The sequence below is a fragment of the Delphinus delphis genome, chromosome 20 (assembly GCF_949987515.2).
Source record: "Delphinus delphis chromosome 20, mDelDel1.2, whole genome shotgun sequence".
In the NCBI taxonomy this organism is placed as follows: domain Eukaryota; kingdom Metazoa; phylum Chordata; class Mammalia; order Artiodactyla; family Delphinidae; genus Delphinus; species Delphinus delphis.
Window position 1 is genome coordinate 16,638,713 of NC_082702.1, and position 24,935 is coordinate 16,663,647.

A 24,935-nucleotide genomic window follows, 5' to 3' on the forward strand; every position below is an offset into this window, starting at 1 on the left:
GGATGGAGCAGGTGTGGAGAGAGATGGTGGCCCCCATGGCAGGAAGATCAGGGACCACCTCCACAGCAGACACAAAGAAAGAGAAAAGAGTAGAGCTGAATTTGCAACAAGGAGAAACGGAGGCCAAAGCAGGCTTCGACCTTGGAAGCAATCAGAAGAAAGCTTTGCAATAATTGGCTAGAAAGCAAAGCAGCCCAGCTCAAGAGGAAGAGAAAGCCAGAAAGAACCTCCCATTACTGGAATATACTGTCTCCTGCCCCACTGGGATCACCTCCTCCAAGAAGCCACCTTGATCCTGTTCAGTCCCTTCCTCAGGAGACACACGCTTCCCGTATCTCAGGGCAACCTCTGCGTTAAAATATTTGGTCAACGATCGCCAAACTCACCATGTACTTCCTTCCTCAGCCCACTAGAGGGCGCCCGGGCTCCAGGCCTTAGCCCAGCTGGAACCCGCCGGCTGCCACTTCCCCTCCTACGCTTCCCAATAAGCAGTCCTGACAACGTTCTGGTTCCTACGGCCTGGCTCCCCCAGATGAAGGATCTTACGTTTAACAGTGGGGAGAACGGAGAGCAAGAGCAGTAGCCGAGGTGGTTCAGTTCTCATAGGAACAAACGGCCTTAAAATATTCCGTAAAAACCACCGTGATGGTGACTGTGATTAGGAGGTCTCTCGCCGCAGGGGCCACCCACAAGTGCAAATCAGTGAGAAGCTTCGCAATGCTGATGTGTCTTTCAGAGGAAGAGAAAAAAATCTGCATTTCCACATACCACATTTCATTAGGTAACCGCTCTCAAGACACTGACATCAACAAAACCCCACGCTAGCCTACAGTCTTTAAGGCAATTTTTAGGATTTTAGAGGAATTTATACAAAAGTAGTTAAACTACAAGGTTTTACCACTTGAACGCTAGCTATATATGACATACAAATTGCACATTTGTGAGTTTCTTGTAACTTCCCTAAGAAATAACAACCGTGGGCCAAGTTTTTAGAAGAAAACTATATTCTTTTAAAGAAAATGAAAATATTCTCAAAGGAAAAACTTAATTTAAGTCAAATCATATGCTTTTGTTGTGGAGCCTGATACACAGTGCTTTCCTGTAACAGATGGGCAGGGCGCCCCCTCGCGGCCTCTCTCGACCGAGACCTGTGGCTGGAATTCTGCACGAGGTGTTCTTTTCCCGAGGTCGAGGACGAGAGGGGTTGGGAACGAGGAGCCAGGGATGGGAAGACCGGGGCGGGATGAAGGCTGAAAACGCCCATCGGAGTCCCGGTGGCCAAAACCCGCCGTGACCACAATGGCCGAAGGGAGGGCTCCTTCGTAGGCCCCACTCCCTAAGGGTGTCATTCCTCACCCCCTTCTACGACCCCTCCCAAACAACGAACCCTTCCCACCCACCAGCGGGCCAGGCGCTTATGAGACAAACACGCGTGCCCTCCGGCAACCCCCGCCTTCCCGCAGCTTTCTTGAAGGGGGTCCCAGACCCCTTCTACACAGGGTAACTGGCTCCCGCCCCGAGGCCAGTCGGAGGACGGCGGCCGTGTACCCCGCGCCCCTGCACGTGGTAACGGCCACCTTCAGCCCCGTGACCCAGAGCCGGTCTGGGAGCCTGCCCCCGAGGCCACGGGGCACAGGGGGTCCCGAAACACAAGGCGGGTGATGGGGTGGGGGCGGGAGGCGGCCAGGGCCCGAAAGAAAGGAAGCCGTTTGAGGAGGCACAGACGGTGAATAAATATTAGTAGCTTCGCCGCGGGGCCGGCCCCTCGGACAGCAGCTCGGTGGCCGGTGGGAGTAGGGGTGGGGTGGGAGCCGGCGGCCGCGCCCACCCTGACACAGAGCCCCGACACTGACCTGGGTCACCCATCGCCGGCGCGCGCGCAAAAATATACTAGCGCAAAAACACGTGCATGCGCAGGAAAACGCGCTCCTGAGCGAAAAAAACGCGCGCGCGCGTGCACGCAGACACAAACACACGCCCCCAGGGTCGGGCTACCCGCCCCCAGCTCAGAGCTCGGTGACGTGCACAGCAGGTGAGGCGCCCCCAGGGTCGGGCTACCCGCCCCCAGCTCAGAGCTCGGTGACGTGCACAGCAGGTGGGGGAAGTGGGCCTGGCCGGAGGCGCCGCAGGTGGCAGCGGCGGCACAGCAGGTGGCCCTCCAGGGGGTAGCAGCGGCGTCCATCCTCCCCGCTCAGCTGCAGCCCGCAGTCCTAGGGAAGAACACAGCCCCGGCGCCAGAGTAAGCAAGGGAGGGGTGCATCAGAGATCTGTAGGACCCTGCCCACCTTCCGGAGGACTTTGGCCTTTACTCTTTGGGGGAAGGGGGTCAGGAACCCAGTGCTGGACACCCCGAATTGGAGAGCATCTTACACATCCAAAGGAGCCAACCAGGAGAGAGCTAGGCGGACACTAGGCTGGAGTCTTGGAGAGAGGGCTGGGCAATAAATGGGGGGCATCAGCATAAAAATGTGATAGTTTTTAACAAAACAACAAGAGTTTCTCCCAGGGAGTGCAGATAACTAGGAAAGAGAAGAGAAAAAACAGCTGAGCTGTGGAAGCTCCAACTTTAAGAGAGGAAAGAAGAGCTAAGCCAAGATTTTAGGGGAAGATGAAAGGAAAACCAAAAACTGCCTGCCCTAAGGGCACAGTGAAGAGGGCATCTAGGAGGGAGAGTCTAGGGAAGTTGCAGCGAGCTTAGGACAGTGACAACTGAGAATCATCTCCTGGATCCCCACATGGGGGTCACTGGCTGACCTCAGTGGCCTTAAGAGATAGTGGAACAGAAGACCTGAAGCCGTCAATTCAACAAGGAGTTTTGCTTTATGTCCCTTATCCTACCATGTTTACCACTGCACGATATTTTCTAGGCTAATTTTCTGTTTAACAAGTTATGTGATTCGTGTTTGACCTCTAACAGGCAGGAAATGTGAAGGGCAGCCATGGAGGATGGTGTGCTGCAAGCGACAGTGGGGCACCAGGCAAGACCTACTGGACAACTTTTTCCTTCCTTTCGCCCCCACCCCCACCCCAAGGAGGCCCCTTTGGTCACACTCTCACTGCACCCAGGGCTGAACTCCAACCTGGAAGCTGTGACACTTGTTACCCAAAGGCCCTGAGACCAACATCGACCCCCGCCCCACACAGCTGATGGAGCTGCGCTGTTGTGATGGAGCTTCATGTCCCACGCAACTCAGGTCCCAGGTGTCCTCCGTGTCCTGTCTGGCCACAGCCCCCTGTTCCCATCCAAGGGTCTCCCCTGGGGGCAGCAGCACCATGGCTCAGAGCCCCGAGGCGCTGGCTGTACTCTGCTTACAGCTTGCCCTGCTCCTGGACTCGGCATCAGCCTTTCCTTAAGGGCTGAGCTTAGCGACCCCAAGGGGACACTGCAGTCCCCAGGACTGCAGAGCAGGATGCCCTCCCACGGTTGCTGGAGGAACTGTGGCCATGCCTGCTCCTGACCCCCCTTCCCTGGTCCTCCAGCAGGATTCCTGTTCCCTTTGGGCCACTTGCCCCCATCAAGGCAACCTGGTTCCAGATGGACCCTAGATTCCTACCGAAGGTTTCTCACCGACATGCCTGCTCTTCCCTGGGGGCTCTGAAACCCAACACTTGGTTTTTCTCCTGCTTCTCGGGGGTAGGTCGGTCATTCATTCTAGGCCTCCTGTGTGGCGGCTCTGCCTGAACGCATCCCCGGCATGTTGGAGCCCCTGGGCTATCCTGAGCCCCCGCTCCTTCCTCTACAGCTCTTCCTGGAAGACCTCATTTACTCCCCTGGCTTCAGTGGCCATGTACATGCCCATGATGGGACTCCCGCTTCCGGCCATGACAGTAACAAGGACTGGATTTCCCGCTCTACCTTTAACGATGGCAAACTGGGCAAAACATATGAAACGATGATTCTCAGACTCTGAACAACAGGCAAGGCAGGCCAGTGACCTCTGAGAGAAGGGAAACTAATAAGGAGAGCCCTACAGTTGCCCAGGTTACTACCTGGAGAGATTTTTCCAGGCTGCCCATTGGTCTCCCTGAATTGAGAATTTGGGGAGGCAAAGGCAACTAGAAACCACAGGGCAGAGTATCAGAGAGGAAAGAGCTATGCATGCCAGTGACTCCCAAACTCCTACACCTGTACCAGAGTCTATACTCCAGCACATCCGGCTGCTGCCTAGATAGTTCCGTTCAGGTGTCCCCAGCTACCAAAAGTGAGATCATCTAATGCCTTCCTCCTCTCACCCTCACTCTCTCCTGGGGTCGTAATGGGCACCTTCCAACCCCTCAACTCCCATGTCCAATCACTGACCAAATCCAGTCCCTTGTACCATCTAACCAACACTAAACTCAGTCTACTTGCTGGAACCCAGGGCCACAACCTTGACTGTACCCGCCTCCTCTGGGAACCTCAGCCCCTACTCCCTCTCCCTCCATTCATTCTCTGCATGAGTGCCCTTTCTAAAATCTCAGTGACATCACGTCATCCTTTTTCGATCCTTCTCCACTGCCCTCAGGATAAGTCCACGCTCCTCAGCTCAAGTGGCCTTTCGTCCGCAGCTCCTGCCAACTTCTCCAGTGAAACGAAACAACACACTCACCTTCACATCTTAGCACATTCTGCTTCCATTGCCTGAAAATGCCCTTTTCCCTGCTCCTTAGCTAACTCTTATTCATCTTTCAAATCTTAGCTTGGGTGTCACCTCCCCCAGAAAGCCTTCCTTGATTTTCCAAGGCCTGCTATGTGCTCTGAAAACTCCCCTTGATAGCAATGATGACCCTGTATAAATACTGCCTGAGTACTTGTCTCTCTGGAGGATAGAGACTGTCTTTATTCTCTGTACATCAACAACACCCCAACACTGTACATCCTCGGCAAATATTTGACTGAATGAGAAACGGGCTGAGAGAAACATATCCTGGAGGGGAGGGAGAGAGCTCACTGGGGGAGGACAGGCAGAATGGGATAGAACCATAAAAGAGGAGGTGAGCCCACAGAGCACCTAGGGAGAAGGAGGCCTGTGTGAGAGGGGGACTACCCTGGCCGCCAGCCTTCTGGGGGGACCCAGGCTCACCTCACAGTGATAGCATTCCACGTGGTAGTCTCTGTCCATAGACACCACACGGATGGTTGTCTCACAGCCCTGGAGGAAGAGACAGGGCTTGAGGCAAACTGTGTGGTGGGCACATAACTACACAACGCGCTCCTGTCATGGGGGCTGTGCATTCACACCCGTGTGAGCTCTGACATGGGTGCTCCCACGGGGCCAGAACAGGCATCAGTGGGTGCACACAAATGGATGTGCGTGTGCCGTAGGCCTCCTCCCACGCTGGAGCCGAGAGCACGCACACTTGCTCATGAGAGCCATCACGTGGGTGTCAGTGTGTGCGTACGTGTTCTTTTCAGTTCTCTGCAGTCAGGAAAGACCACTGCCAGGCCTGCTTCCCCAGGGCCAGCATGTGTGGAAGACCCAGTGCCGGAGAGAGGGGCACCACCCGACGATGTCTCCTGCACAAACCGCATCCTTCTCTCGTCTGCTCCCCCACCGTCTCAGCTGCGAGCTCACAGAGCCCGGGGCCAGTCCTGACATCGACGGGCAACGGAGCTGAGGGGCCAGTGGGGCAGCCAAGCGGCAGGGGCCACCAATTCCCTCTAACTCATGCGGGGACACCTGCACCGTACGTGCACTGGGCACAACACACGTCCCTCAGCCCAGAGGGACAGGGGGCAGGAGCGCCTGCTCATCCCTCCCACTGGGGCCCAAGACCTGGGGCCAACCCAGGCAGGACCAGCAGGGCCGGGCGGGGCCAGGCGCCTGACCATCTCCAGGTGAGTGGTTCCTACCTGTGCAGGGAGGATAGGACGGGCACAGGAGGCACATTTTGGTGCAAAAACCCTGGAGGAATAAAGGAAACCAGAAGTGACCAGCTGAGTGACCAGAGGCCAAGGGCACGAGGACAGGTCCACCCGTAGTAGCCCCATGACGCGGCCCGAGCATCAGGCCCCCTCTCCTTGTGCGGATATGTCGGGGTAGGAGCATCCTATGCCATGCCTTCTTGGCACTGGCCTTTCGTGTGGTGCCCCAATTCACCTCCACCCCATCACCTCCTCCAGGATGGCTTCTTCAGGTTCTGCCCTGGCCTCTCCCTCATGCTTCCTGCCAGTCATTGCCCCCTCGTGTCCAGGCTTGGGCGTCCTCTAGCTGAGACCCCTGCAAAGCCTGGCTCCACACTGAGTACCAGGAACCAATGCCCAGCACCAACCCCATGCAAGGCAGCAGCACAGGACCAGAGGTCCGAGGGCTGAGCCTGGAGCCACAGCAAGGGAGAACGGATCACCTGGTCACATGGGTACGGCCAGGCAGAAAGAGACTCTGCAGAGACCCCAAGCCCCCATTCCAGGCAGAAGACTCTTCTGCCTGGAATGGGGGCTTGGGGTCTCTGCAGAGTCTTTGCCTGGCCACTAGAGCAGCGGGACAGAAGCTAGATGGGGCAGCCCAGAGTCCCCACCACTAGGACGAGGGGGTGCAGGCAAAGGCAGGGGAAGGAGAGGACTGAGACAGAAGGCTCCAGCAGAGATCTGCGCCTCGCCCCAACCACTGAGCACACAGCGGAGGCCAGAAGTGAGCAGGCCAAGAATGGAGGGCACAGACAGGCAGGCCAGAAAAATACTCCTGGGGAGAGGCAGGGGAACCATGGGAGTCACACTGTTGCATAGCGCCGGCTACTCACGTGTGATAATCTCGGACACAGTAGATGTTGTTCTCCACGTCCACAGTGAAGGGCACCCCGTCCAGGCACTCGTTGCACACCGAGCACCGGAAGCAGCCCGGGTGGTAGGACTTCCCAAGGGCCTGCAGGATCTGGGGGCGGGAGGCACTGAAGGGTCAGTGTAGGTGGAAGGCTCAGCACAGCCCCCAGAAGACACTCTGGCTCTGAGCCCCTGGCAGGTCTCCAACAGGTGAAAGGGTGGGGTCCTTGACTCTGCGCATGTCAGAGGGGCTCCAGGAGCCTGGGGGAGGTTCTCACCATCTCCATGATGAGGTGTCCACACACGCTACACTTGTCAGCCGTTTGCTGGAACCCGGAGTACTGGGAGGGGACACAGGATCCAGGATGTTATGTGACACAGGGGTACTCGCTGCCCAGCCAGCATCTGCTTCCTGGCCTCAGGTCACCACATGAATCAGAAGGAGGGTCCCCGCCCCTGCACCCACCCATGGCACCAGCCAGGGCACAGCTTTGACTCACCAGGAAGTCCTCCTGGCAGTACACTTTCTCACCCACATTGTAGAACGCCTTCCCGCGAAGTCGTCTCCCTGCAAGGATGAGGGTTGAGAAGGGGGTCCCTGGACTGCTGGAACCAGGGACGACGCTCCTGCTGCCATTTCTCAGCACCCTCCTCCAACAGATGAGAAGCGGATCGCAGACAAATTTTAAATTTCCCTCTAATGCTATGTTATTATCATTACGCTAATTAATATTTTTAAAAAATTAAATAGAATATGTTGCTGACAAAACTGTGGTAAGAGGTTGTCAGAGCAAACATATGAAGACCGGTTTCTCAAATGTAAACTGAAGTTCTGATAATTAAAAAAAAACATTTGCTTTAAGTTCAGTGGAATTCAGAGCAGACTCCGCAGAATGAATTTCTTTTTCTTTTTTTTTTTACTTTTTCTTTATTTTATTTTTGGCTGCGTTGGGTCTTCGTTGCTGCGCACAGGCTTTCTCTAGTGGTGGAGAGCGGGCGCTACTCTTCGTTGTGGTGCACGGGCCTCTCTCATTGCAGTGGCTTCTCTTGTTGCGGAGCACAGGCTCTAGGAGCATGGGCCTCAGTAGTCATGGCTCACGGGCTTAGCTGCTCCGTAGCATGTGGGATCTTCCCAGACCAGGGCTCGAACCCGTGTCCCCTGCATTAGCAGGCAGGTTCTTAACCACGGCGCCACCAGGGAAGCCCAAGAATGAATTTCTTAATCTAGAAACGTTAAAGTACAACTCTCACCAGGTGAAGGAGCCCAATATAAAAAAAGGTATCCTTTATTCCAAGGATGCCAGGATAGTTCAACGTTGGCAAATCAGTCAGTGTGATACAACACATTAACAAAATGAAGGATACAAATCCTATGATCATCTCAATAGACACAGAAAGAAAAAGCATTTAATGAAATTCAACATACTTTCATAATAAAAACTCTCAACAAAGCGGGTATAGAGAGAACGTACCTCAACATAATAAAGACCATATATGACAAGCCCACAGCTGATATCATAAACAATGGAAAAGCTAAAAGCTTTTCCTCTTGGATCAGGAAAAAGACAAGGATGTCCACTCTCACCACTTTCATTCAACATAGTATTGGAAGTCCTAGCCAGAGCAATTAGGCAAGAAAAGGAAATAAAAGGCATCCAAATTAGAAAGGAAGAAGTAAAACTGTCACTATTTGCAGACGACATAATATATAGAGAAGAAAAAAATACATATATATATAGAGAGAGAGAGAAAACCCTAAAGACTATCAAAAACTGTTAGAACAAATGAATTCAGTAAAGTTGCAGAATACAAAATCAATACACAAAAATCTGCTGTTTCTTTAACTAAAAATGAACTATCAGAAAGAGAAAATAAGAAAAGTCTATTTACAATTGCATCAAAAAGAATAAAATACCTAGGAATAAATTTAACCAAGGAGGTGAAAGACTTGTATATTGAAAACTACAAAACATTAACGAAAGAAACTGAAGACACAAATAAGTGCAAAGATATTCTATGCTTATGGACTGCAAGAATCAGTATTGTTAGAATGTCCACACTACCCAAAGCAATCTACAGATTCAACACAGTCCCTATCAAAATTCCAATGGTTTTACTGTTGGTGGGAATGTAAATTGATACAGCCACTATGGAGAACAGTATGGAGGTTCCTTAACAAACTAAAAACAGGGGACTTCCCTGGTGGCGCAGTGGTTAAGAATCCGCCTGCCAGTGCAGGGGACATGGGTTCGAGCCCTGGTCTGGGAAGATCCCACATGCCGCAGAGCACCTAAGTCCATGTGCCACAACTACTGAAGCCCATGCACCTAGAGCCTGTGAGCCACAACTACTGAACCCCGGGCGCCTAAAGCCCGTGCTCCACAACAAGAAAAGCCACAGCAATGAGAAGTCCTCACACCACAACGAAGAGTAGTCCCCACCCACTGCAACTAGAGAGAGCCTGCGGGCAGCAACAAGACCCGACGTGGCCAAAAATAAATAAATGTATTTTTTTTAAAAAAGGGAAACTAAACTAAAAACAGAACTCCCATATGACCCATCAATCCCACTACCGGGCATATACCCTGAGAAAACCGTAACTCAAAATAAGTCATGTACCACAAGGTTCATTGCAGCACTATTTACAATAGCCAGGACATTGAAGCAAGCTAAGTGTCCACCATCGGATGAATGGATAAAGAAGATGTGGCACATATATACAATGGAATATTACTCAGCCATAAAAAGAAACGAAATTGAGTTATTTGCAGTGAGGTGGATGGACCTAGAGTCTGTCATACAGAGTGAAGTAAGTCAGAAAGAGAAAAACAAATACCATATGCTAACAACTATATATGGAATCTAAAAAAAAAAAAAGTTCTCATGAACCTAGGGGCAGGACAGGAATAAAGACACAGACGTAGAGAATGGACTTGAGGACACAGGGAGGAGGAAGAGTAAGCTGGGATGAAGTGAGAGAGGAGCACTGACATATATACACTACCCAATGTAAAACAGCTAGTGGGAAGCAGCCTCATAGCACAGGGAGATCAGCTCAGTGCTTTGTGACCACCTAGAGGGGTGGGATAAGGAGGGTGGGAGGGAGACACAAGAGGGAGGGGATATGGGGATATACATATGCATATAGTTGATTCATTTTGTTATACAGCAGTAACTAACACAACATTGTAAAGCAATTATACTCCAATAAAGATGTTAAAAAAAATTCCAATGGTATTTTTAGAACAAATAATCCTAAAACTTACATGGAACCACAAAAGACCCTAAAAAGCCAAAGCAATCTTGAGAAAGAAGAACAGAACTGGAGGCATCATGCTTCATGATTTCAAACTGTATTACAAAGCTACAGTAATTAAAAAGTATGCTGTTGGCATAAAAATAGACACATTCATCAATGGATCAGAACAGCAAGCCCAGAAATAAACCCACACATATATGGTCGATTAATTAACAACAAAGGACCTCACATCTGTTAGAATGGCTATGATCAGTAAGACAAGACATAACAAGTGTTGGTTAGGATTTAGAGAAAAGGGAACCCTCGTCCACTGTTGGTGGGAATGTAAATTGGTGCAACCTCTGTGAAAAACAGTATGGAGGTTCCTCAAAAAATTAAAAAGAGAACTAACATATGACCCAGCAATTCCCTTTCTGGGTATTTATCTAAAGAAAACAAAAATACTAATTCACAAAGATATCTGTACCTCTATGTTCATTGCATCATTATTTACAATAACGAAGAGATGGAAACAATCTAAGCGTCCATTGATGGATGAATGGATAAAAAATTACACACACACACACACGAATATGATTCAGCCATAAAAAGAATGAAAATTAAATCTTGGCATTTGCAGCAACATTAACGGACCTTGAAGGCATTATGCTAAGTGAAATAAGTCAGACAAAGAAACACAAATGCCGTATGATCTCTCTTATATGTGGAATCTTTAAAAAAAAAAAAAAAAGCTCATAGATAGAAGAATTTGGTGGTTGCAAGACACAGGGGGTTGGGGATGGGAGAAATGAGTGATGTGGGGTTTTTTTAGTTTAAACAAATTGAACAAAAACTTTCAAAGAAAAAAGCATCCTTGTCAAAACCACAGCCCCAGCAGACCTATGAGACGCATTCCCATTAGAGTCAGGAGATGACAACACCTAGCCAGGGGCAAGAGGGAACCTCCCGCACCTGATGAAGGGCACCTATGAAAGCCCCACAGCTCACATCAGACATAACAGTGAAATAGTAGATGCTTTTCCCCTTAGGATTCAACAGTATACTAGATGTGCTACGCAGTGCAGTAAGGCAGGCGAGAAAGGAAAAACTATAAACACAAATGATGTGATTGTGTTATACAGAAAATCACAAGAAATCTATGAAAAAACTGCTAGAACTAATAAGTAGGTTTAGCAAAGCTGTAGAGGAGGTGGTCAATATATGAAAACCAAAAATATTTTTATATTCTAGCAACAAGTGACTGGAAAATAAACTTACAATTTTTATTTTTATTATTTTGAATACATTTTACTAGCACCTTCAGTATTCCTTTTTTTTTTTTTAATATCTATTTATTTATTTGGTTGTGCCGGGTCTTAGTTGCAGGAGGCGGGCTCCTTTAGGTGCAGCTCGCAGGCTGCTTAGTTGCGGCTCACCAGCTCCTTACTTGCAGCATGCAGGCTCCTTAGTTGTGGCATGTGAACTCTTAGTTGCAGCATACACGTGGGATCTAGTTTCCTGGGCAGGGATCAAACCGGGCCCCCTGCTTTGGGAGCGCGGAGTCTTAACCACCACGCCACCAGGGAAGTCTCCTAAACTTACAATTTTTAAAATGCATTTATAACAGCATCCCAAAAAACCCATAAAATACTAAGGGATAAATTCAATGAAAGATGTGTCTGACTTTACTCAGCAAAACCAAACTTTGCTGAGAGAAATTTTAAAAGAGCTACATAAATAGAGAGATATACCACTGCTGGAAGACAGTTCTCCATTGGATCCCTTCCATCTCTGCACATCTTTCAAATGGCTTGCAGCTTTCATTCTGAATTATCTTTCCAAGGACGTCTGTGGAGCAAACTGCTCAGAAGACAGAGATAGCATCTCCCTCTGAAGCAGAAAGCAGGTTGGTTTGCTGTTCAGTATAAACAGAGATAAATGTGCTTCTCTGGGATAAGAGTCACACAGCTTTGCTGGCAGCCCATTATAAAATCCTGGGGTTCCCTAAGCTCAGGGTTCCTCAGCCATGACATAGAGACCCACCGCGTGTGCAGCACACAGCTGGTATCCACGTCACCACTGTGGGACCAAGGAGGGCACACAGAACCGATGTGAACATGAAGCTCACGCTGCCTGCAGTGCTGTATCTGTCCCAGGAAGGTCATGTCTTCAGCCAGCACCCGTGAAACACTGGCAGGCTAACTAGTCAGCTTGCATGCAGGGAAAAATCTTGGACCCTGCACAGTTCCGACAACCATCTTCATGGCTTCAGACATTCTCGTATCAATTGTCCCCAAATTGATCTACACATTCAATGCCGCCCAATCGAGTTCTCAGCACTCTATTTTTTTGTGTGTGGAAACTGATGTGCCAATTTTTAAATTTATATAGAAATACAAAGAACCTAGAATAGCCAAAATAATCTTGGAAAAGATCAACAAAACTAGAAAACTTACACTCCCTATTTTAAGACTTACAGAAATCAAGACAATGTAATATTGTGGGCAGGAGAGACAAAAAGATCAGTGGAGGGGCTTCCCTGGTGGCGCAGTGGTTGAGAATCTGCCTGCTAATGCTGGGGACATGGGTTCGAGCCTTGGTCTGGGAAGATCCCACATGCCACGGAGCAACTAGGCCCGTGAGCCACAACTGCTGAGCCTGCGCGTCTGGAGCCTGTGTTCCTCAACAACAGAGGCCGCGATAGTCAGAGGCCCGCGCACCGCGATGAAGACTGGCCCCCGCTTGCCGCAACTAGAGAAAGCCCTCGCACAGAAACGAAGACCCAACACAGCCAAAAATAAATAAATAAATAAATTTATTAAAAAAAAAAAAAAAAAAAAAGATCAGTGGAACAGAATGGAGGGCAAAAATAGACCCATAAATATTTCAACAAACGTACAAGTGGGAAAGCAAAGTCTTCTCAGCACATGGTGCTGGAACAACTAAATATTCATATGGAAAAAAGAATAAGACTCAATTCCTTACCTCTTACCATACATAAAAATTAACATGAGATGGTTATCAACCTAAACATGAGAAACCTAAAGCTTCTAGAAAAAAACAAAGGAGACTATCTTCACGACCTAACAGGGGACAAAACATTTTAAGTCACAAAAATAATAACCGTAAAACAAAACAAAAAAAAACGGAAGAAAATATTCACAAAACATCTGAAAAGAACTTTTACCATATATATTCCTATAACTAAATAATAAAAAACAACTCCCAATTTAAAAACTGGGCAAAAGAGGGACTTCCCAGGCAATCCAGTGGTTGAGACTCCGCACTTCCAGTGCAGGGCCTGCAGGTTCAATCCCTGGTCGGGGAACTAAGATCCCACGTGCTGCATGGCAAGGCCAAAAACTTTTTTAAATAAAAATTTTTAAAAAAGCGAGTAAGAATTAAAGTAAAAATTATTTTTAAAAAAATGGGCAGAAGACTTGAACAGACTTCACAAAAGAAGATATAAATGGCCAAGAAACAGAAGAAAAGACGCTCAAACCTCATTAGTTGTCAGGGAAATGCAAATTAAAACCACAGTGAGATACTACTTCAAACCCATTAGAATGGCTAAAATTAAAAAGACTAAAACACCAGCTGTTGGCAAATATATAGAATAAACCAACTCTCTTACATTTCTAGCGGGAGTATAAAATGATACAGCCCCTTTGGAAAATAGTTTGGCAGTCTCTTATGAAGTTAAACGTACACTTAGCCTATGACCCAGAAATTCCATTCCTTGGAATTTACCCAAGAGAAATGAAAACATTTGTCTACAAATGACCTGTACAAGAATGTTCATAGCACAACTTAGTATCTATCAACAGATAAATGGATAAACAAATTGTGGTATATTCATACAATAAAAATGCTATTCAGCAATAAAAAGGAGTGAGCTACTGATACATGTAACAACATAGATCAAAAAAAAAAAAAAAAGGCGGGGCTTCCCCTGTGGCGCAGTAGTTGAGAATCCGCCGCAAATGCACGGGACACGGGTTCGAGCGCTGGTCCGGGAAGATCCCACATGCCGCAGAGCAACTAAGCCCGTGCGCCACAACTACTGAAGCCTGCGTGCCTAGAGCCCCTGCTCCGCAACAAGAGAAGCCACCGCAATGAGAAGCTCGCATCGCAGCGAAGAGTAGCCCGTTTGCTGCAACTAGAGAAAGCCCACGCACAGCAACGAAGACCCAATACAGCCAAAATAAATAAATAAATAAATAAATAATTTATTTTTTAAAAAGAGAAAGAAAATAGTACATACTATTATGGCTGCATTTATATTAAGTTCTAGAACAGACAAAACTAATCTATGATGGTAGAAATCAGAACACTGGTCGAGTGGATGTGATGGAAGAACATATGGGGATTAACTGAAAAAAAGGGAAGATGGAAGTTTCTCGGGTGTTTAAAATTTTCTATAACCTTGTTAGGGGTGCGAGTAATATAAATGAACACATTTATCCAAAATCTTTGAACTATATACTTAAGATCTGTTTGCTGCACTATATGTAAATTGTACTAAATTAAAAACAAAAACAAAGGTAAACCGAATATATCTTGTGCCAGAGTAAAGAAGTACTCAAAGAACAATGGGGACATGTCAAAAGGGCACAGGAGTCAACTGGAAGGGACTTCCTCTGGCAATCTGAGCATCAAAAAGAATAATGATGGTATTGCAATACATTACATGAATACAAGTCCATAAGTAATAAGAATACTCATAAAAGAAAAAATGTATTTGCCCCTGTTCGACTTTTTCCTTAATTTTCAGGGACTTCCCTGGTGATCCAGTGGTTAAGACTCCGTACTTCCACTGCAGGGGGCACAGGTGCGATCCATGGCTGGGTAACTAAGATCCCACATGCCACACAGAGCGGCCAAATAAATAAATAAAATAAACTTTTCAAACATCCCCTAGGGTGGGCTTCCCTGGTGGCACAGTGGTTGAGAGTCCGCCTGCCAATGCAGGGGACACGGGTTCGTGCCCCGGTCCGGGAAGATCCCACATGCCGCGGAGCGGCTGGGCCCCGTGAGCCATGGCCGCTGAGCCTGCGCATCCGGAGCCTGTGCTCCACAACAGTGAGAGGCCCGCGTACTGCAAAAAAAAAAAAAAAAAGAAAGAAAAGAAAAAGCTCCGAAAGCTATCCCAGGAAAATGAGAATGGACATTTCCCTAGTAGGGCATAACTTGCAGAGATATTTCCCAACCCATCCCCTATAGCCCAATAAAAATAAAAATTAAAAAAATAAAATAAAAAAAAGGAATGCTGTAAACAAACAAAAATGATCGTTGGCAGTTATGTTTGTGACAGTATAAGGTTTGTTTTCCCATATGCTTCACGGTGTCTTTTAACAAATAGAGGTTTTTAATTCAAATGTAGCCAAATTTGTCAATCCCCTCTTTTAAGTTTGGCAGTTTTTGTGTGAAAAAATTTTTTTCTTAACCAGAAGATTGGTAAAGATATGTTTCTATACTTATTTCTAAAATTGTCAAGTTTTTCTTTACCCATTTAGGTCTTTGATACACCTGGATTTAATTTCATTATTTTATATGGATAACCACTTTTCCCAGAACCATCTGCAATGCTGTCTCTATCACCCATCAAGTTTTCACACAGACAATGGGTCTGTTTCTAAACTCCACTCTGGTCCATTGGCCTATTTGTCTATCCTTGCCCCAGTACCACACATGAAATTAATTAATGTAACTGTACAATATATATTGACACCTGGTAGTGGAAGTTTGCCCGACCTACTCTTCTTCAAGATCATCTTGATTATTCTTAGCCTTTTGCTCTTCCATTTAAATTTTAGAATTAGCTTGTCAAATTCACAAAAACCTGCTTAACTGGAATTACAATGCATTATAGATCAATTTGGAAAATACTGACCTCTCAACACTATTTTATATACCCATGTTCAACAGTATATGAATATTTACATGATTATGCTATATTTATTTTTCTTGTCTTACTGCAATGACTAGGACCTCCAGTACAATGCTGAATAGAACACACGATTGCAGGCGTCATTGTCCTTTCCTCTTTTAAAGGTCCATTTTTCTTATATTTCACCACTGAGTACGATGTTTGCATAGATTTTTAGTAACCAACTTTTATCAGGTTGAGAAAGTTCCTTTTTATTTCCAGTTTGCTAAAATCTGAATGTCAGATTTTACTGACTGCTTGTTCTACTCCTATTGAGATGATTATATAGTTTTTCTTCTTTAGTTTGTTAATGAGGTGAGTTACAGTAACGAATTTTCTATCGTGACTCCACTGGTACTCTTCAGGTAAGCTCAACTTGGTCATAATATATTATCCTGATTCATACACTGCTGAACTCAGTACCAGTGGAAAGAAGAAGGGAATAAATAAGAATACAAGAAAAATTCCCAGAACCGAAGGGCAAGTCTCCAGTCTAATGGGGCTCTGTGTGTACGCACAAAGCCTACACCAAACATAAAGTATCCGAAGCCAAGTAGCTGCAATGCACAATTTCAGGAGCACCATTCCTCTTGCATCTACATAAGTGGCAACCCCTGCAACTGTGCAGTTCACAGCCCTTTCCAGAGGCTATTACAGGATTTGCTCAATGATAGCCCTCTTCCTGAGATCTCCCAAAAGGAAAAAAACAGATCACACACACAAAAATGAGAATCAGAATGGCATCAGAATTGAGCAGTAACCATGGCTTCTGGAAGATAAATCTATGACTTCAAAATGCTTAGTGAAAATTAGTTCCAATTTGAAAATCTATTCCCAGTCAAACTACAAATTGTGAGAGTTGAATAAAGGTATTTTAGACACAACAGAATTCAGAAAACTTACCTCCCACATTGCCCTGCTTAGACAACTACAGCAAAACGCTGGACAGTTTAGGTTGTTTCACAGCTTCGATTCCTCCCTACTTCTCCAAGTTGTGTTCAGTAACCAACCTTACCTCAGACAGCCTGGTGTGTTTAAGGGAAACCTGAATCCACTCCCCTATCCGTGGATGGGCTTGATTAGTATAAAGCTAATTCTTCTTCCCTTATAATGGTTCAGAGACTCAGGCAAGTAAGCCAATCAAATCACAGCACTCTCCCCAGCCACACGGGGCTTGGTTCAGGAATGGATGTGTGAGATGATCTGGCCAATGATATACAGGAAGATGTTTGCTAGATGTTTTCTGGAAAAGAAGTCTCCCCACCCCAAAAACATGACCAGAGGAAATGGCCCCTCTTCCTCCAGACCAGTGGTGTCCCAATGGAAGTCTCAAGCTGCCTCAGACATTTCACTACCATAAGAGAAGTCACCCTAAGGATAAAACCAAACCCAAGGGAAACACAGCCAAGATATTCATAGGGCCTAAGCCACTAGATCAATCCCAGCCTGAAGCCAGCCCTATCTCTGGGCTCCCAGTTCAACGAGTCAAGAAATATTCTTAGAGTTTAAGCCTCCTCAGCAGCTTTTCTGTCATCTGCAGCTGAAAGCTTCTAGGAGACAGTGGATTCAATCCAACCAATATACATGGGTAGGCACAGAATGAACACTCCACAGGGGTCCAGAGAGCAACTGGCTCAGACTAAGGAGAGGCCAGGGGCTCCAAGGGGGAACTCAAAAGAATGCCTACTAAAATGGGGCAACTGGAGTGGGGAGAGGAAACTGAAGGATATGATAAGTCAAGACAATGCAAGGAGAAAAAAAGGTTAAAAAAGAAAACTCCAGGGAAAGTAAATGACTATAGAAAAAAGGAGACATAACCCCAGTATAATTCTTGGTTTTGCAGTGAATAATATTTACATAGTCATATTATAGTAATATAAACCTGGTTTATTGACTTAATCACAACTTATGATGACTACACTGAGAAGACGGAAGGGGAGAGGGCAGAACAGTCAGCGTAAGAACCTATTCCTCACCTACCACGGCAAACAAAAGTAAATCATTTCCAAAACTGATAATCAAGAAACAGCAGTGTATGCTGTTAGAACATGGAGGTGCCTACTAGATGAAGTTGCTACGTGGCTGCCCCTGGGCAAGAAGACCGGGGTAGAAAGATAAGCGGTTTTTTGCGATTGCAAAAATAGCTTCTCAGGACTCTCTGACTTAACACTGTGTACGTATTAGACGTTTTTTTCTTTTAACATCTTTATTGGAGTATAATTACTTTACACTGGTGTGTTAGTTTCTGCTTTATAACAAAGTCATATTACACTTTTATAAAATAAAGTGTTTTATATTAAAATGTTTTGTGTATATAAATAAAAGATGTCTTCTCAGGGCAAAGCATGAAAGAACAGTAAGAAGATCAAGAGTGCAGACTTAAAAAAAAAAAAAGAGCGCAGACTTATTAGGTTGGTTGGATTATAGTTACTTTTTTCTTTTTATAACTTTGTCTAGGTTAAATTATAACATTTATATTTTATACAGTGTGTAAAATTAGGACAAAAAATATATTGCAGGGAAAAAAATATTAGCCTCATATCCAGGCAGGCAGAAGGCACATCTCTGGCTCCACAAGCCCCACCCAGACAACCGAGAGACATCAGTACCCTGCCCAGGACAGAGGTTCCAAAGCCAAGGGCTAGAAGGGCAGCCTTTCCCTGTGGCCAGCAAAAGCCTCCTCCCTGGTCTCACGCCTCCCTCCCCAGGGCTCAGCAGATCTCCCCAGGAGCCTGGGCCTCTCAAGCAGACTAGGCCAGATGACAAGGAGCCACAACTCAGCCTCCTCCACACTCCAGCCTGGGCCAGAGCTGGGTGGTCCATCCGCCTGGGACTTAGATGCAAGGGGATCCACAGTGCAAGAGGGACAGGGGAGAGGTTACCTACCACAGGAGTTGCAGGTGAAGCAATCAGTGTGATACAGGCTCCCCATGGCCTGGCACGCCTGCCTCGCTCCATAGATGCCAAGCCCACACTTGATGCAAATCCCTATGGAAGAGGAGGCAGGAAAGAGCAGCGATTAGCACCAGGTCTGTGGACTTGAATGGACACGCATCTGACTCCCAGTCCTAACACCGCCCAGCCACGTGATCTTGCGCAAGGAAATTCCATAGGCCTCCTTCGCTCCATTACTAATGGCTGACATGGGGACAGGAAGGGTACCACTACTTAGGGTTTGCTGCTGTTGTCTGAGGACTCAAAGAGTTTAGCAGAGCACATGGCAAGTCAGAGCTAACGGACACTGTCCACACCATCAAAATTACAATGACATGTTTATACCTGGAAAGTTGGTCTAAGCCCCTTCACCTTGATCTGCTCGTGGACAGAGGGAAAATCCTTTCTGCTGTCTATGAACCAAAAAGAATGAAGACCACATAGACACAACCAGGGCAGAGTCCCTGACCCTCCCAGCCACACCTCCTTCACCTGTACAATAAGGTCAAGTTATTCTCTTGTTTAGTCAACACGTGGACACTGACACCCCGCATAGTTTAGGTGCCAGAGATTCTGCAACGCACCAAACAAACCCCCCCCGCCGCCCTCAAGGAGCATGTATTCCAGTGGAGAGAGGTGGACAACAGGTAAATCACATCTCAGGTAGAAACAAGTGCTATGGAGGAAAAGAAGGCTGATTAAGAATACGTCTGAGTGTGTGATTTTTAAAGAAGATGGTCAGAGAAGGCCCCAGTGACAAGGTAATATCTGAGCAAAGGTCTAAAGGAAATAAGACGGCGAAGTTGCTCTGCAGGGAATAACTGAGTGGACTTGGGGACCACCCCAGGGTGGGGTGCTTGGCAGGTAGGGGAGGGGTGGTAAGGAGAGGGGTAACCAGCAATACCAGGGCAAAGGCCAGCACTAGCCTTAGGGAACTCTCTAGCCAGCCCTCCTGGAGACCGTGGAGACTGCAGGTGTCCAGCCCAGACATCAGAGGTCCTCTCACAGACTCACCAAAGGTCTCCCATGGCACAAAGGGCATGGAGACGGGCCCTACCTGCCCCCTGGACCCTAAGTCTTCTGGCCGCTTCAGGACACGCTGCCCTCAACCCTCTCCTTCCTGCCTTCCACCAGATCTTTCTCCTTAACATTTACCATGGCCGAGCGTCTCCCACCTTAAAAAAAACCTCCCTCCCCCATCAGCCACCCCATTTTCCCCCTCCCCTCAGTCAAGAAAGAAAGCTTAGTCCACATCCTGTCATCTCCTAACGGTGCAGATTTATGGACGTTCTCTTCTGATCTTGTTAAAGGGGGCCCTCTCCTCCTCTCGGGTCCCCAGAATATGACCCGCACCTGGCTTTCTAGTTCTTCTCTCTTCCCAGTTCTACTGGGTATTCCCTTGCTCAGTCCTGGGTCTCCCATGCCTCAGTCTCCCCAGGAGAGAGAGAGACAGTTCAGATGCCCTCAAACCAGGCAGGAATGTAAAAGAGATTGGTGGGCACCCAGGTGAATGCAGAAGAGAGCCATGGCCGCCGGAGGTCACAGACACGTCCCAGCTCCACTGATGGCTACCGGGGAGGAATGCAGGGCCAGCACTTCTAAAGATTCTGATTTTTCAAGAAAAGCTAGAAATCTAGATTTGTGCATGAAACCTTTCCATACTGAAATTAATTAACTTAAATGTTTTGAGAATTTGAAGCCAAACACACCACGTTTACAGGTCTCCACACGTGGCTTTACCCCAGCGCCATCTGCTCCCATGCTCACCCCTGCCGAGGCTCCTGGCACCCTGCCCAGCCTGGATCCCTCTCCTGAGCCACTAATCCACCTCCCAGGTGGCCCCAGACCACCTCAGGTCCAGAAGAGAGCTCTGGGCTCCTGCTCAAAAAAACGGCACTTTCGCACAGCCAGGTTCCAGAAAGCATCCAGGTCTACCCTATCTCTCTCACCTCCAGCTCTCAATCAGGTTCCTCTGTTCCCTACTCTGGACTTCATTCCCTCCCCTCACGCCCACTGGCCCGATTCAACGTCATCAATTCTCATCCCACTTGCTGTTTCAACAGCTTCCTCACAGCATCCTACCCTGGCCCCCGATAATCCATCCCCCAAACTGCAGCCAGACTTATCTTCCTAAAGTGAGAATGACCCACCCTCACACCTTCACTCTTGTCCATCAACTCTGAACACCTGACCTTGTCATTTGACTACGTTACCAGAAAACACGATGCAAGGAGCAAAAGTCGGCTGCCTATTGGAAGCAGAACAGAAGGACCACTTTCATGAAAATACGCTGAAGAAGGACAACCAGGGGCTTCCCTGGTGGCGCAGTGGTTGAGAGTCCGCCTGCCGAAGCAGGGGACACGGGTTCGTGCCCCGGTCCGGGAAGATCCCACATGCCGCGGAGCGGCTGGGCCCGTGAGCCATGGCCGCTGAGCCTGCGCGTCCGGAGCCTGTGCTCCGCAACGGGAGAGGCCACAACAGTGAGAGGCCCGTGTACCGCAAAAAAAAAAAAAAAGACAACCAGGACCATGAGGTACCTCCAAAATCCAAGGAGTAGACTGCTTCGGAGGAGCGTTGACTCCACCTTTGGAATGCAGTAAGATCCAGACCAACAAGACCTGGCAAATGCCCTCTGGTGTTTGGGGCTGAGGCTGGGGCATCGCCAGGGTGCTGAGCGAGGGCTGAATCAGTCCAGTGGGAGGAGACAGAGACGGCTGAGGGGAGATCGAAAGCGGATAAGCAAAGACGATGTCACCCAGACACTAGGATGAGAAGACGGGATGAAAGGGCGGATAAGACCTTGGGGCCATATAGGTTTGGGTTTGTTGTTTTTTCTTATTTTTGTTGTTGTTGCTTAATGAAAGACCCTTATACATATTTATAAACAAAAGAAAAGGGCCAGTGGAAAGAGGAAAGCTGAAGATGGAGGAGGTAGAGGTTGGAGATGGAAGGACCTTCATCCTCAGACCTGGACATGGACTTAAGAGCCTTCAGGGAAGGGACAGGAAGCCAAGACTGCAACTGCTGACCCTATTATTCTCAGCAAAGTAGAAAGCACGGGCAGGGCCAAAGAGAGAGGCAGGCTGTTGAGGGACTAAAAGAGGGAACTGACCAAGGCTAAGAGTGATGGGTGGTGCCCAGAAGAGCACCAAGGTTAAAGACCATCACTCTGCGGCCTGATATAGCAACAGAAAAGGGGGCCGCAGCACTGACTTGGAGCCAGGGTTCTGCAGGGCAGACAGCAATGAGAGCAATCAGAGGTAGCGGTGAGACGCAAGCTGCAACCAGGACTGAAGACAGCTGACGCGAGGCAAGTCCAGGGTGTGGCCTTGGGGGTGGCCGGCTGAAGAGAAGGCAGAGAGGTCACCAAAGTCAATGAGGTTCTGGAGGCCTGAGGCTGTTGGCTGGCTCCTGGCAGCAGAACTTGGTCAGGAGAGATGCCCATGAGAGACAGAGCGCAGCCAGGAGGTGAGCGGGTGCCAGAGCCAAGAAGGGATGGACAGAGAGGAAAAAACACTCCAAGGGTGAGGTTTACCAGAGATCGCTCGAGCTCATGCTCCCTGCAGACTTCCTTTTGTAAAATGTTGTATTATCCAGGTTGATCTCTATGAAACTGCCACTTTCACAGCTCCAAAATGTGGAACATCGGCAGGAAGATAACAGCAGTTCAAGCAAACAGCTGCTCATGTTTTCAAAAAATCAGGAAAATGTTACCTAGATCGGGCTTCTCTTAAAAAAAAACCCCAAAGATCTATCATCACTCACCTCCCACTCCCACGTGGCTTCAATGGGAGCAGCAGGTCCCATTAGAAAGGATGACCCACCAGCCCCTTCACTTCTCCCACTACCTGCCCCGGTCTGCACACAAAGATTCAGGAGTAGCTACGGAGGCCCAGAGAACACACCCCTGCCCAGGCCCTGCAGCGAGTGGGGACAGGAAAAGGGACGGTCTCCCCGGGAGAGAGCGCTGGAATCTCATTCTCTTCAGAAGGTAGCCCAGCTTCGGCTCCTGGTACCTGCCCGGCATGAGAGGCAATGGCTTCCTACTCCCTCCCTGCTCCCAGGCGGTCTGACAGCAGCCACAGGACCTACCAGACCACAAATTCTCACCGTGATGCTCCTAGATGAGCAGGTCCCCTCCCAAAGGCAGGACAACCCTTTGGCCTACACACTCCCTTGACCACCTGACCCCTCCTGGGCTGCAACCCCAGGGAGTATAACGGAAGCGTACATATCCTTACTTGTCTCCTTTTGCCCACATTCTTCCCTCGGCCTGCAGTGCCCCCATTGCCCGTCCCATACAACCTCCTTCCCTCTCAAGATCCAGTTCAGGGCAGTCCTGAGCTGCTAGCTGGAATGAACCATGAAATACAAACTCCAGGACAGCCTCAGCCTCAGACATGATAACCACCACCCCCTCCAAAGCCAGGTGCCTGCTTATCAGTAAAGGAGGGAGCGAAGCCCCTCCCCAGGTCTCTCAGAACCTCAAGCCTCAAGTTGTCCAAAGGACTTGGGATCAAAGGGCCAAGGTCAGACTGAGAAAGGGAGGCTGTCAGAGACTGGTGGTCTTTGCAAATGATGTGAAGCAGGATTCCCTTCGGAAACATCCCATATACACAGCACAACCGAGAACGAGGACAGCCCAGTATGACCAGCTTAGTCTCCCCCCACCCCCAGCGTGGGCTTCTCCTCCCTCAAAGACTCTACTTCCAGCCACTACCATTATCAAAGCCTCAGGTCAGGCGGGCTCCGGTGGTATCCAGGCCACGCCACCTCCCTGCCCCTGTTCACAGCCCTTACTGCTGGGAGAAGGGAAACACACAGCTTCGGCTGACCGGCTGATCACAAAGCATGGAGTACGATGAGCTGAGGCAAGTGCCAAGGGTTAAGAAGAAATTATTCAAAAATAGCTTTTTCTGCCTATTAACGTGACTTTTGCTCTAAATTAGGGGCAACGCATCCACTGACTTTGCCAGAACTCCCGGCCCAGAGACCCAGAGGCTAAGCCACTGTCCGAAACAAGCCCCAGACCTGGAGGTTCACACACACACTCCGTCTGCGGGAACAAACGTCGCCAGCTCCCCAGCCCCACGGGAGGGACACACGCTTTTTGCAGCCCGGTCCCTCGTCCGAAGCCCAGCCCTGGGCCCAACCAGCGCTCTCCTCGGCCGAGCCGGCCGCCTACCCGGAGGTCGTCCCCGACCCCCGACGAGGACAGCGGAGGCCCGGGGCCGAGGCGCGCGGGCCGCGCGGCCGAGCTCGCTCACCGAAGTAGTCCCGCGCAGTGCGCGCCTCCAGCGCCCGCTCCAGCTCTCGGGTCAGCGCCTCCAGCCGCCGCTCCGCCGAGCTCGGGGCGCCCTCCCGGCCCGGGGGCAGCTGGAGCGAAGGCAGAGCGAAAGGGGCAGGCCCGGCGGGCTCCGGGGAACGAGCCGGCGCGGAGCAGGCGCCGGGCAGGAGCAGGTCGGGGTAGGCGCCGGCCGAGCCGCGGGAGCCGAGGCTGGACACGCTGGAGCGCGCGCTGCCCACCGACGGCGGCCCGGGGCCCGGGCGCGGGTCCGAGCGGCCCGAGCGCGGGCTGCCGTGGCGCTGGTCGTAGCCCAGGCTGATTCCGCTGGAGCGGGCGCTGCCGCTGCCGCCGCCGCCTCCGTCGGAGCCCGCCAGGCTAGCCCGCGGGCTGCCCGCCGGCTGCGCGCTGAGCTCGGGGGCCGCCGCGCGCCGCGGGCCTCGCTCCCCGCGGCTCAGTCCGTCCACCCCGGCCTCGGGGCCGCCGCCGCCGCTGCCCTGCCCTCTGCGGCCCAACGCCTGCGCCGCCTCGTCTCCCGGCCCGGGCCGCGGCGCCCGCCGACCCCGGCCCGGAGAGTCGCCGCCCGGCTCCAGCTCCCGCAGGGCCAGCCCGGCCAGGAGCAGAGCCGCCTCGTCCGCGGCCGCCCGGGAGCGCTGCATGGCCCGGCCCGCCGGCCCCGGCGCGTCACCTCCGCCTCCGCTTCCCGCCGCCGCTCCGGCCGCGCCGCCGCATCGTCCGCCCGAAGCCCGGAGCCCGCCCCGGGACCCCTGGGCGCGGGGCGGGGCCGGCGCCGGGCCGGGGTCGCTCTGCG

The 24,935-nt window shown here is 49.6% G+C and overlaps 1 protein-coding gene across 2 annotated transcripts; it reads right to left on the bottom strand.

The window, feature by feature from the left end:
* Window positions 1–793: 793 nt before the first annotated feature.
* WTIP (WT1 interacting protein) lies at window positions 794–24,935 on the bottom strand. 2 transcript variants are annotated; one of them, XM_059998970.1, is made up of 9 exons: window positions 24,108–24,935; window positions 18,793–18,894; window positions 7,240–7,307; window positions 7,018–7,080; window positions 6,721–6,851; window positions 5,834–5,885; window positions 5,064–5,132; window positions 2,096–2,210; window positions 794–2,032 (listed from the first exon to the last, which is right to left on the bottom strand). In XM_059998970.1, exons 1-9 carry the CDS (start codon window positions 24,781–24,783, stop codon window positions 2,007–2,009), a joined length of 1,302 nt encoding a protein of 433 aa, XP_059854953.1. In that variant the 5' UTR covers window positions 24,784–24,935; the 3' UTR covers window positions 794–2,006. The 2 variants fall into 2 exon arrangements, with proteins under 2 accessions (XP_059854953.1, XP_059854952.1); XM_059998969.1 differs by having other exon boundaries at window positions 794–2,210.

What these genes read in the sequence shown, in the direction of transcription:
- WTIP (XM_059998970.1), bottom strand. Translation starts at nt 24,783, where the DNA reads ATGCAGCGCTCCCGGGCGGCCGCGGACGAGGCGGCTCTGCTCCTGGCC. An exon ending in CACTGCGCGGGACTACTTCG is followed by an intron (nt 18,895 to 24,107) that starts GTGAGCGAGCTC and finishes CCTCTTCCATAG; the next exon opens with GGATTTGCATCAAGTGTGGG. An exon ending in TGGAATGCTATCACTGTGAG is followed by an intron (nt 2,211 to 5,063) that starts GTGAGCCTGGGT and finishes GTTCTTCCCTAG; the next exon opens with GACTGCGGGCTGCAGCTGAG.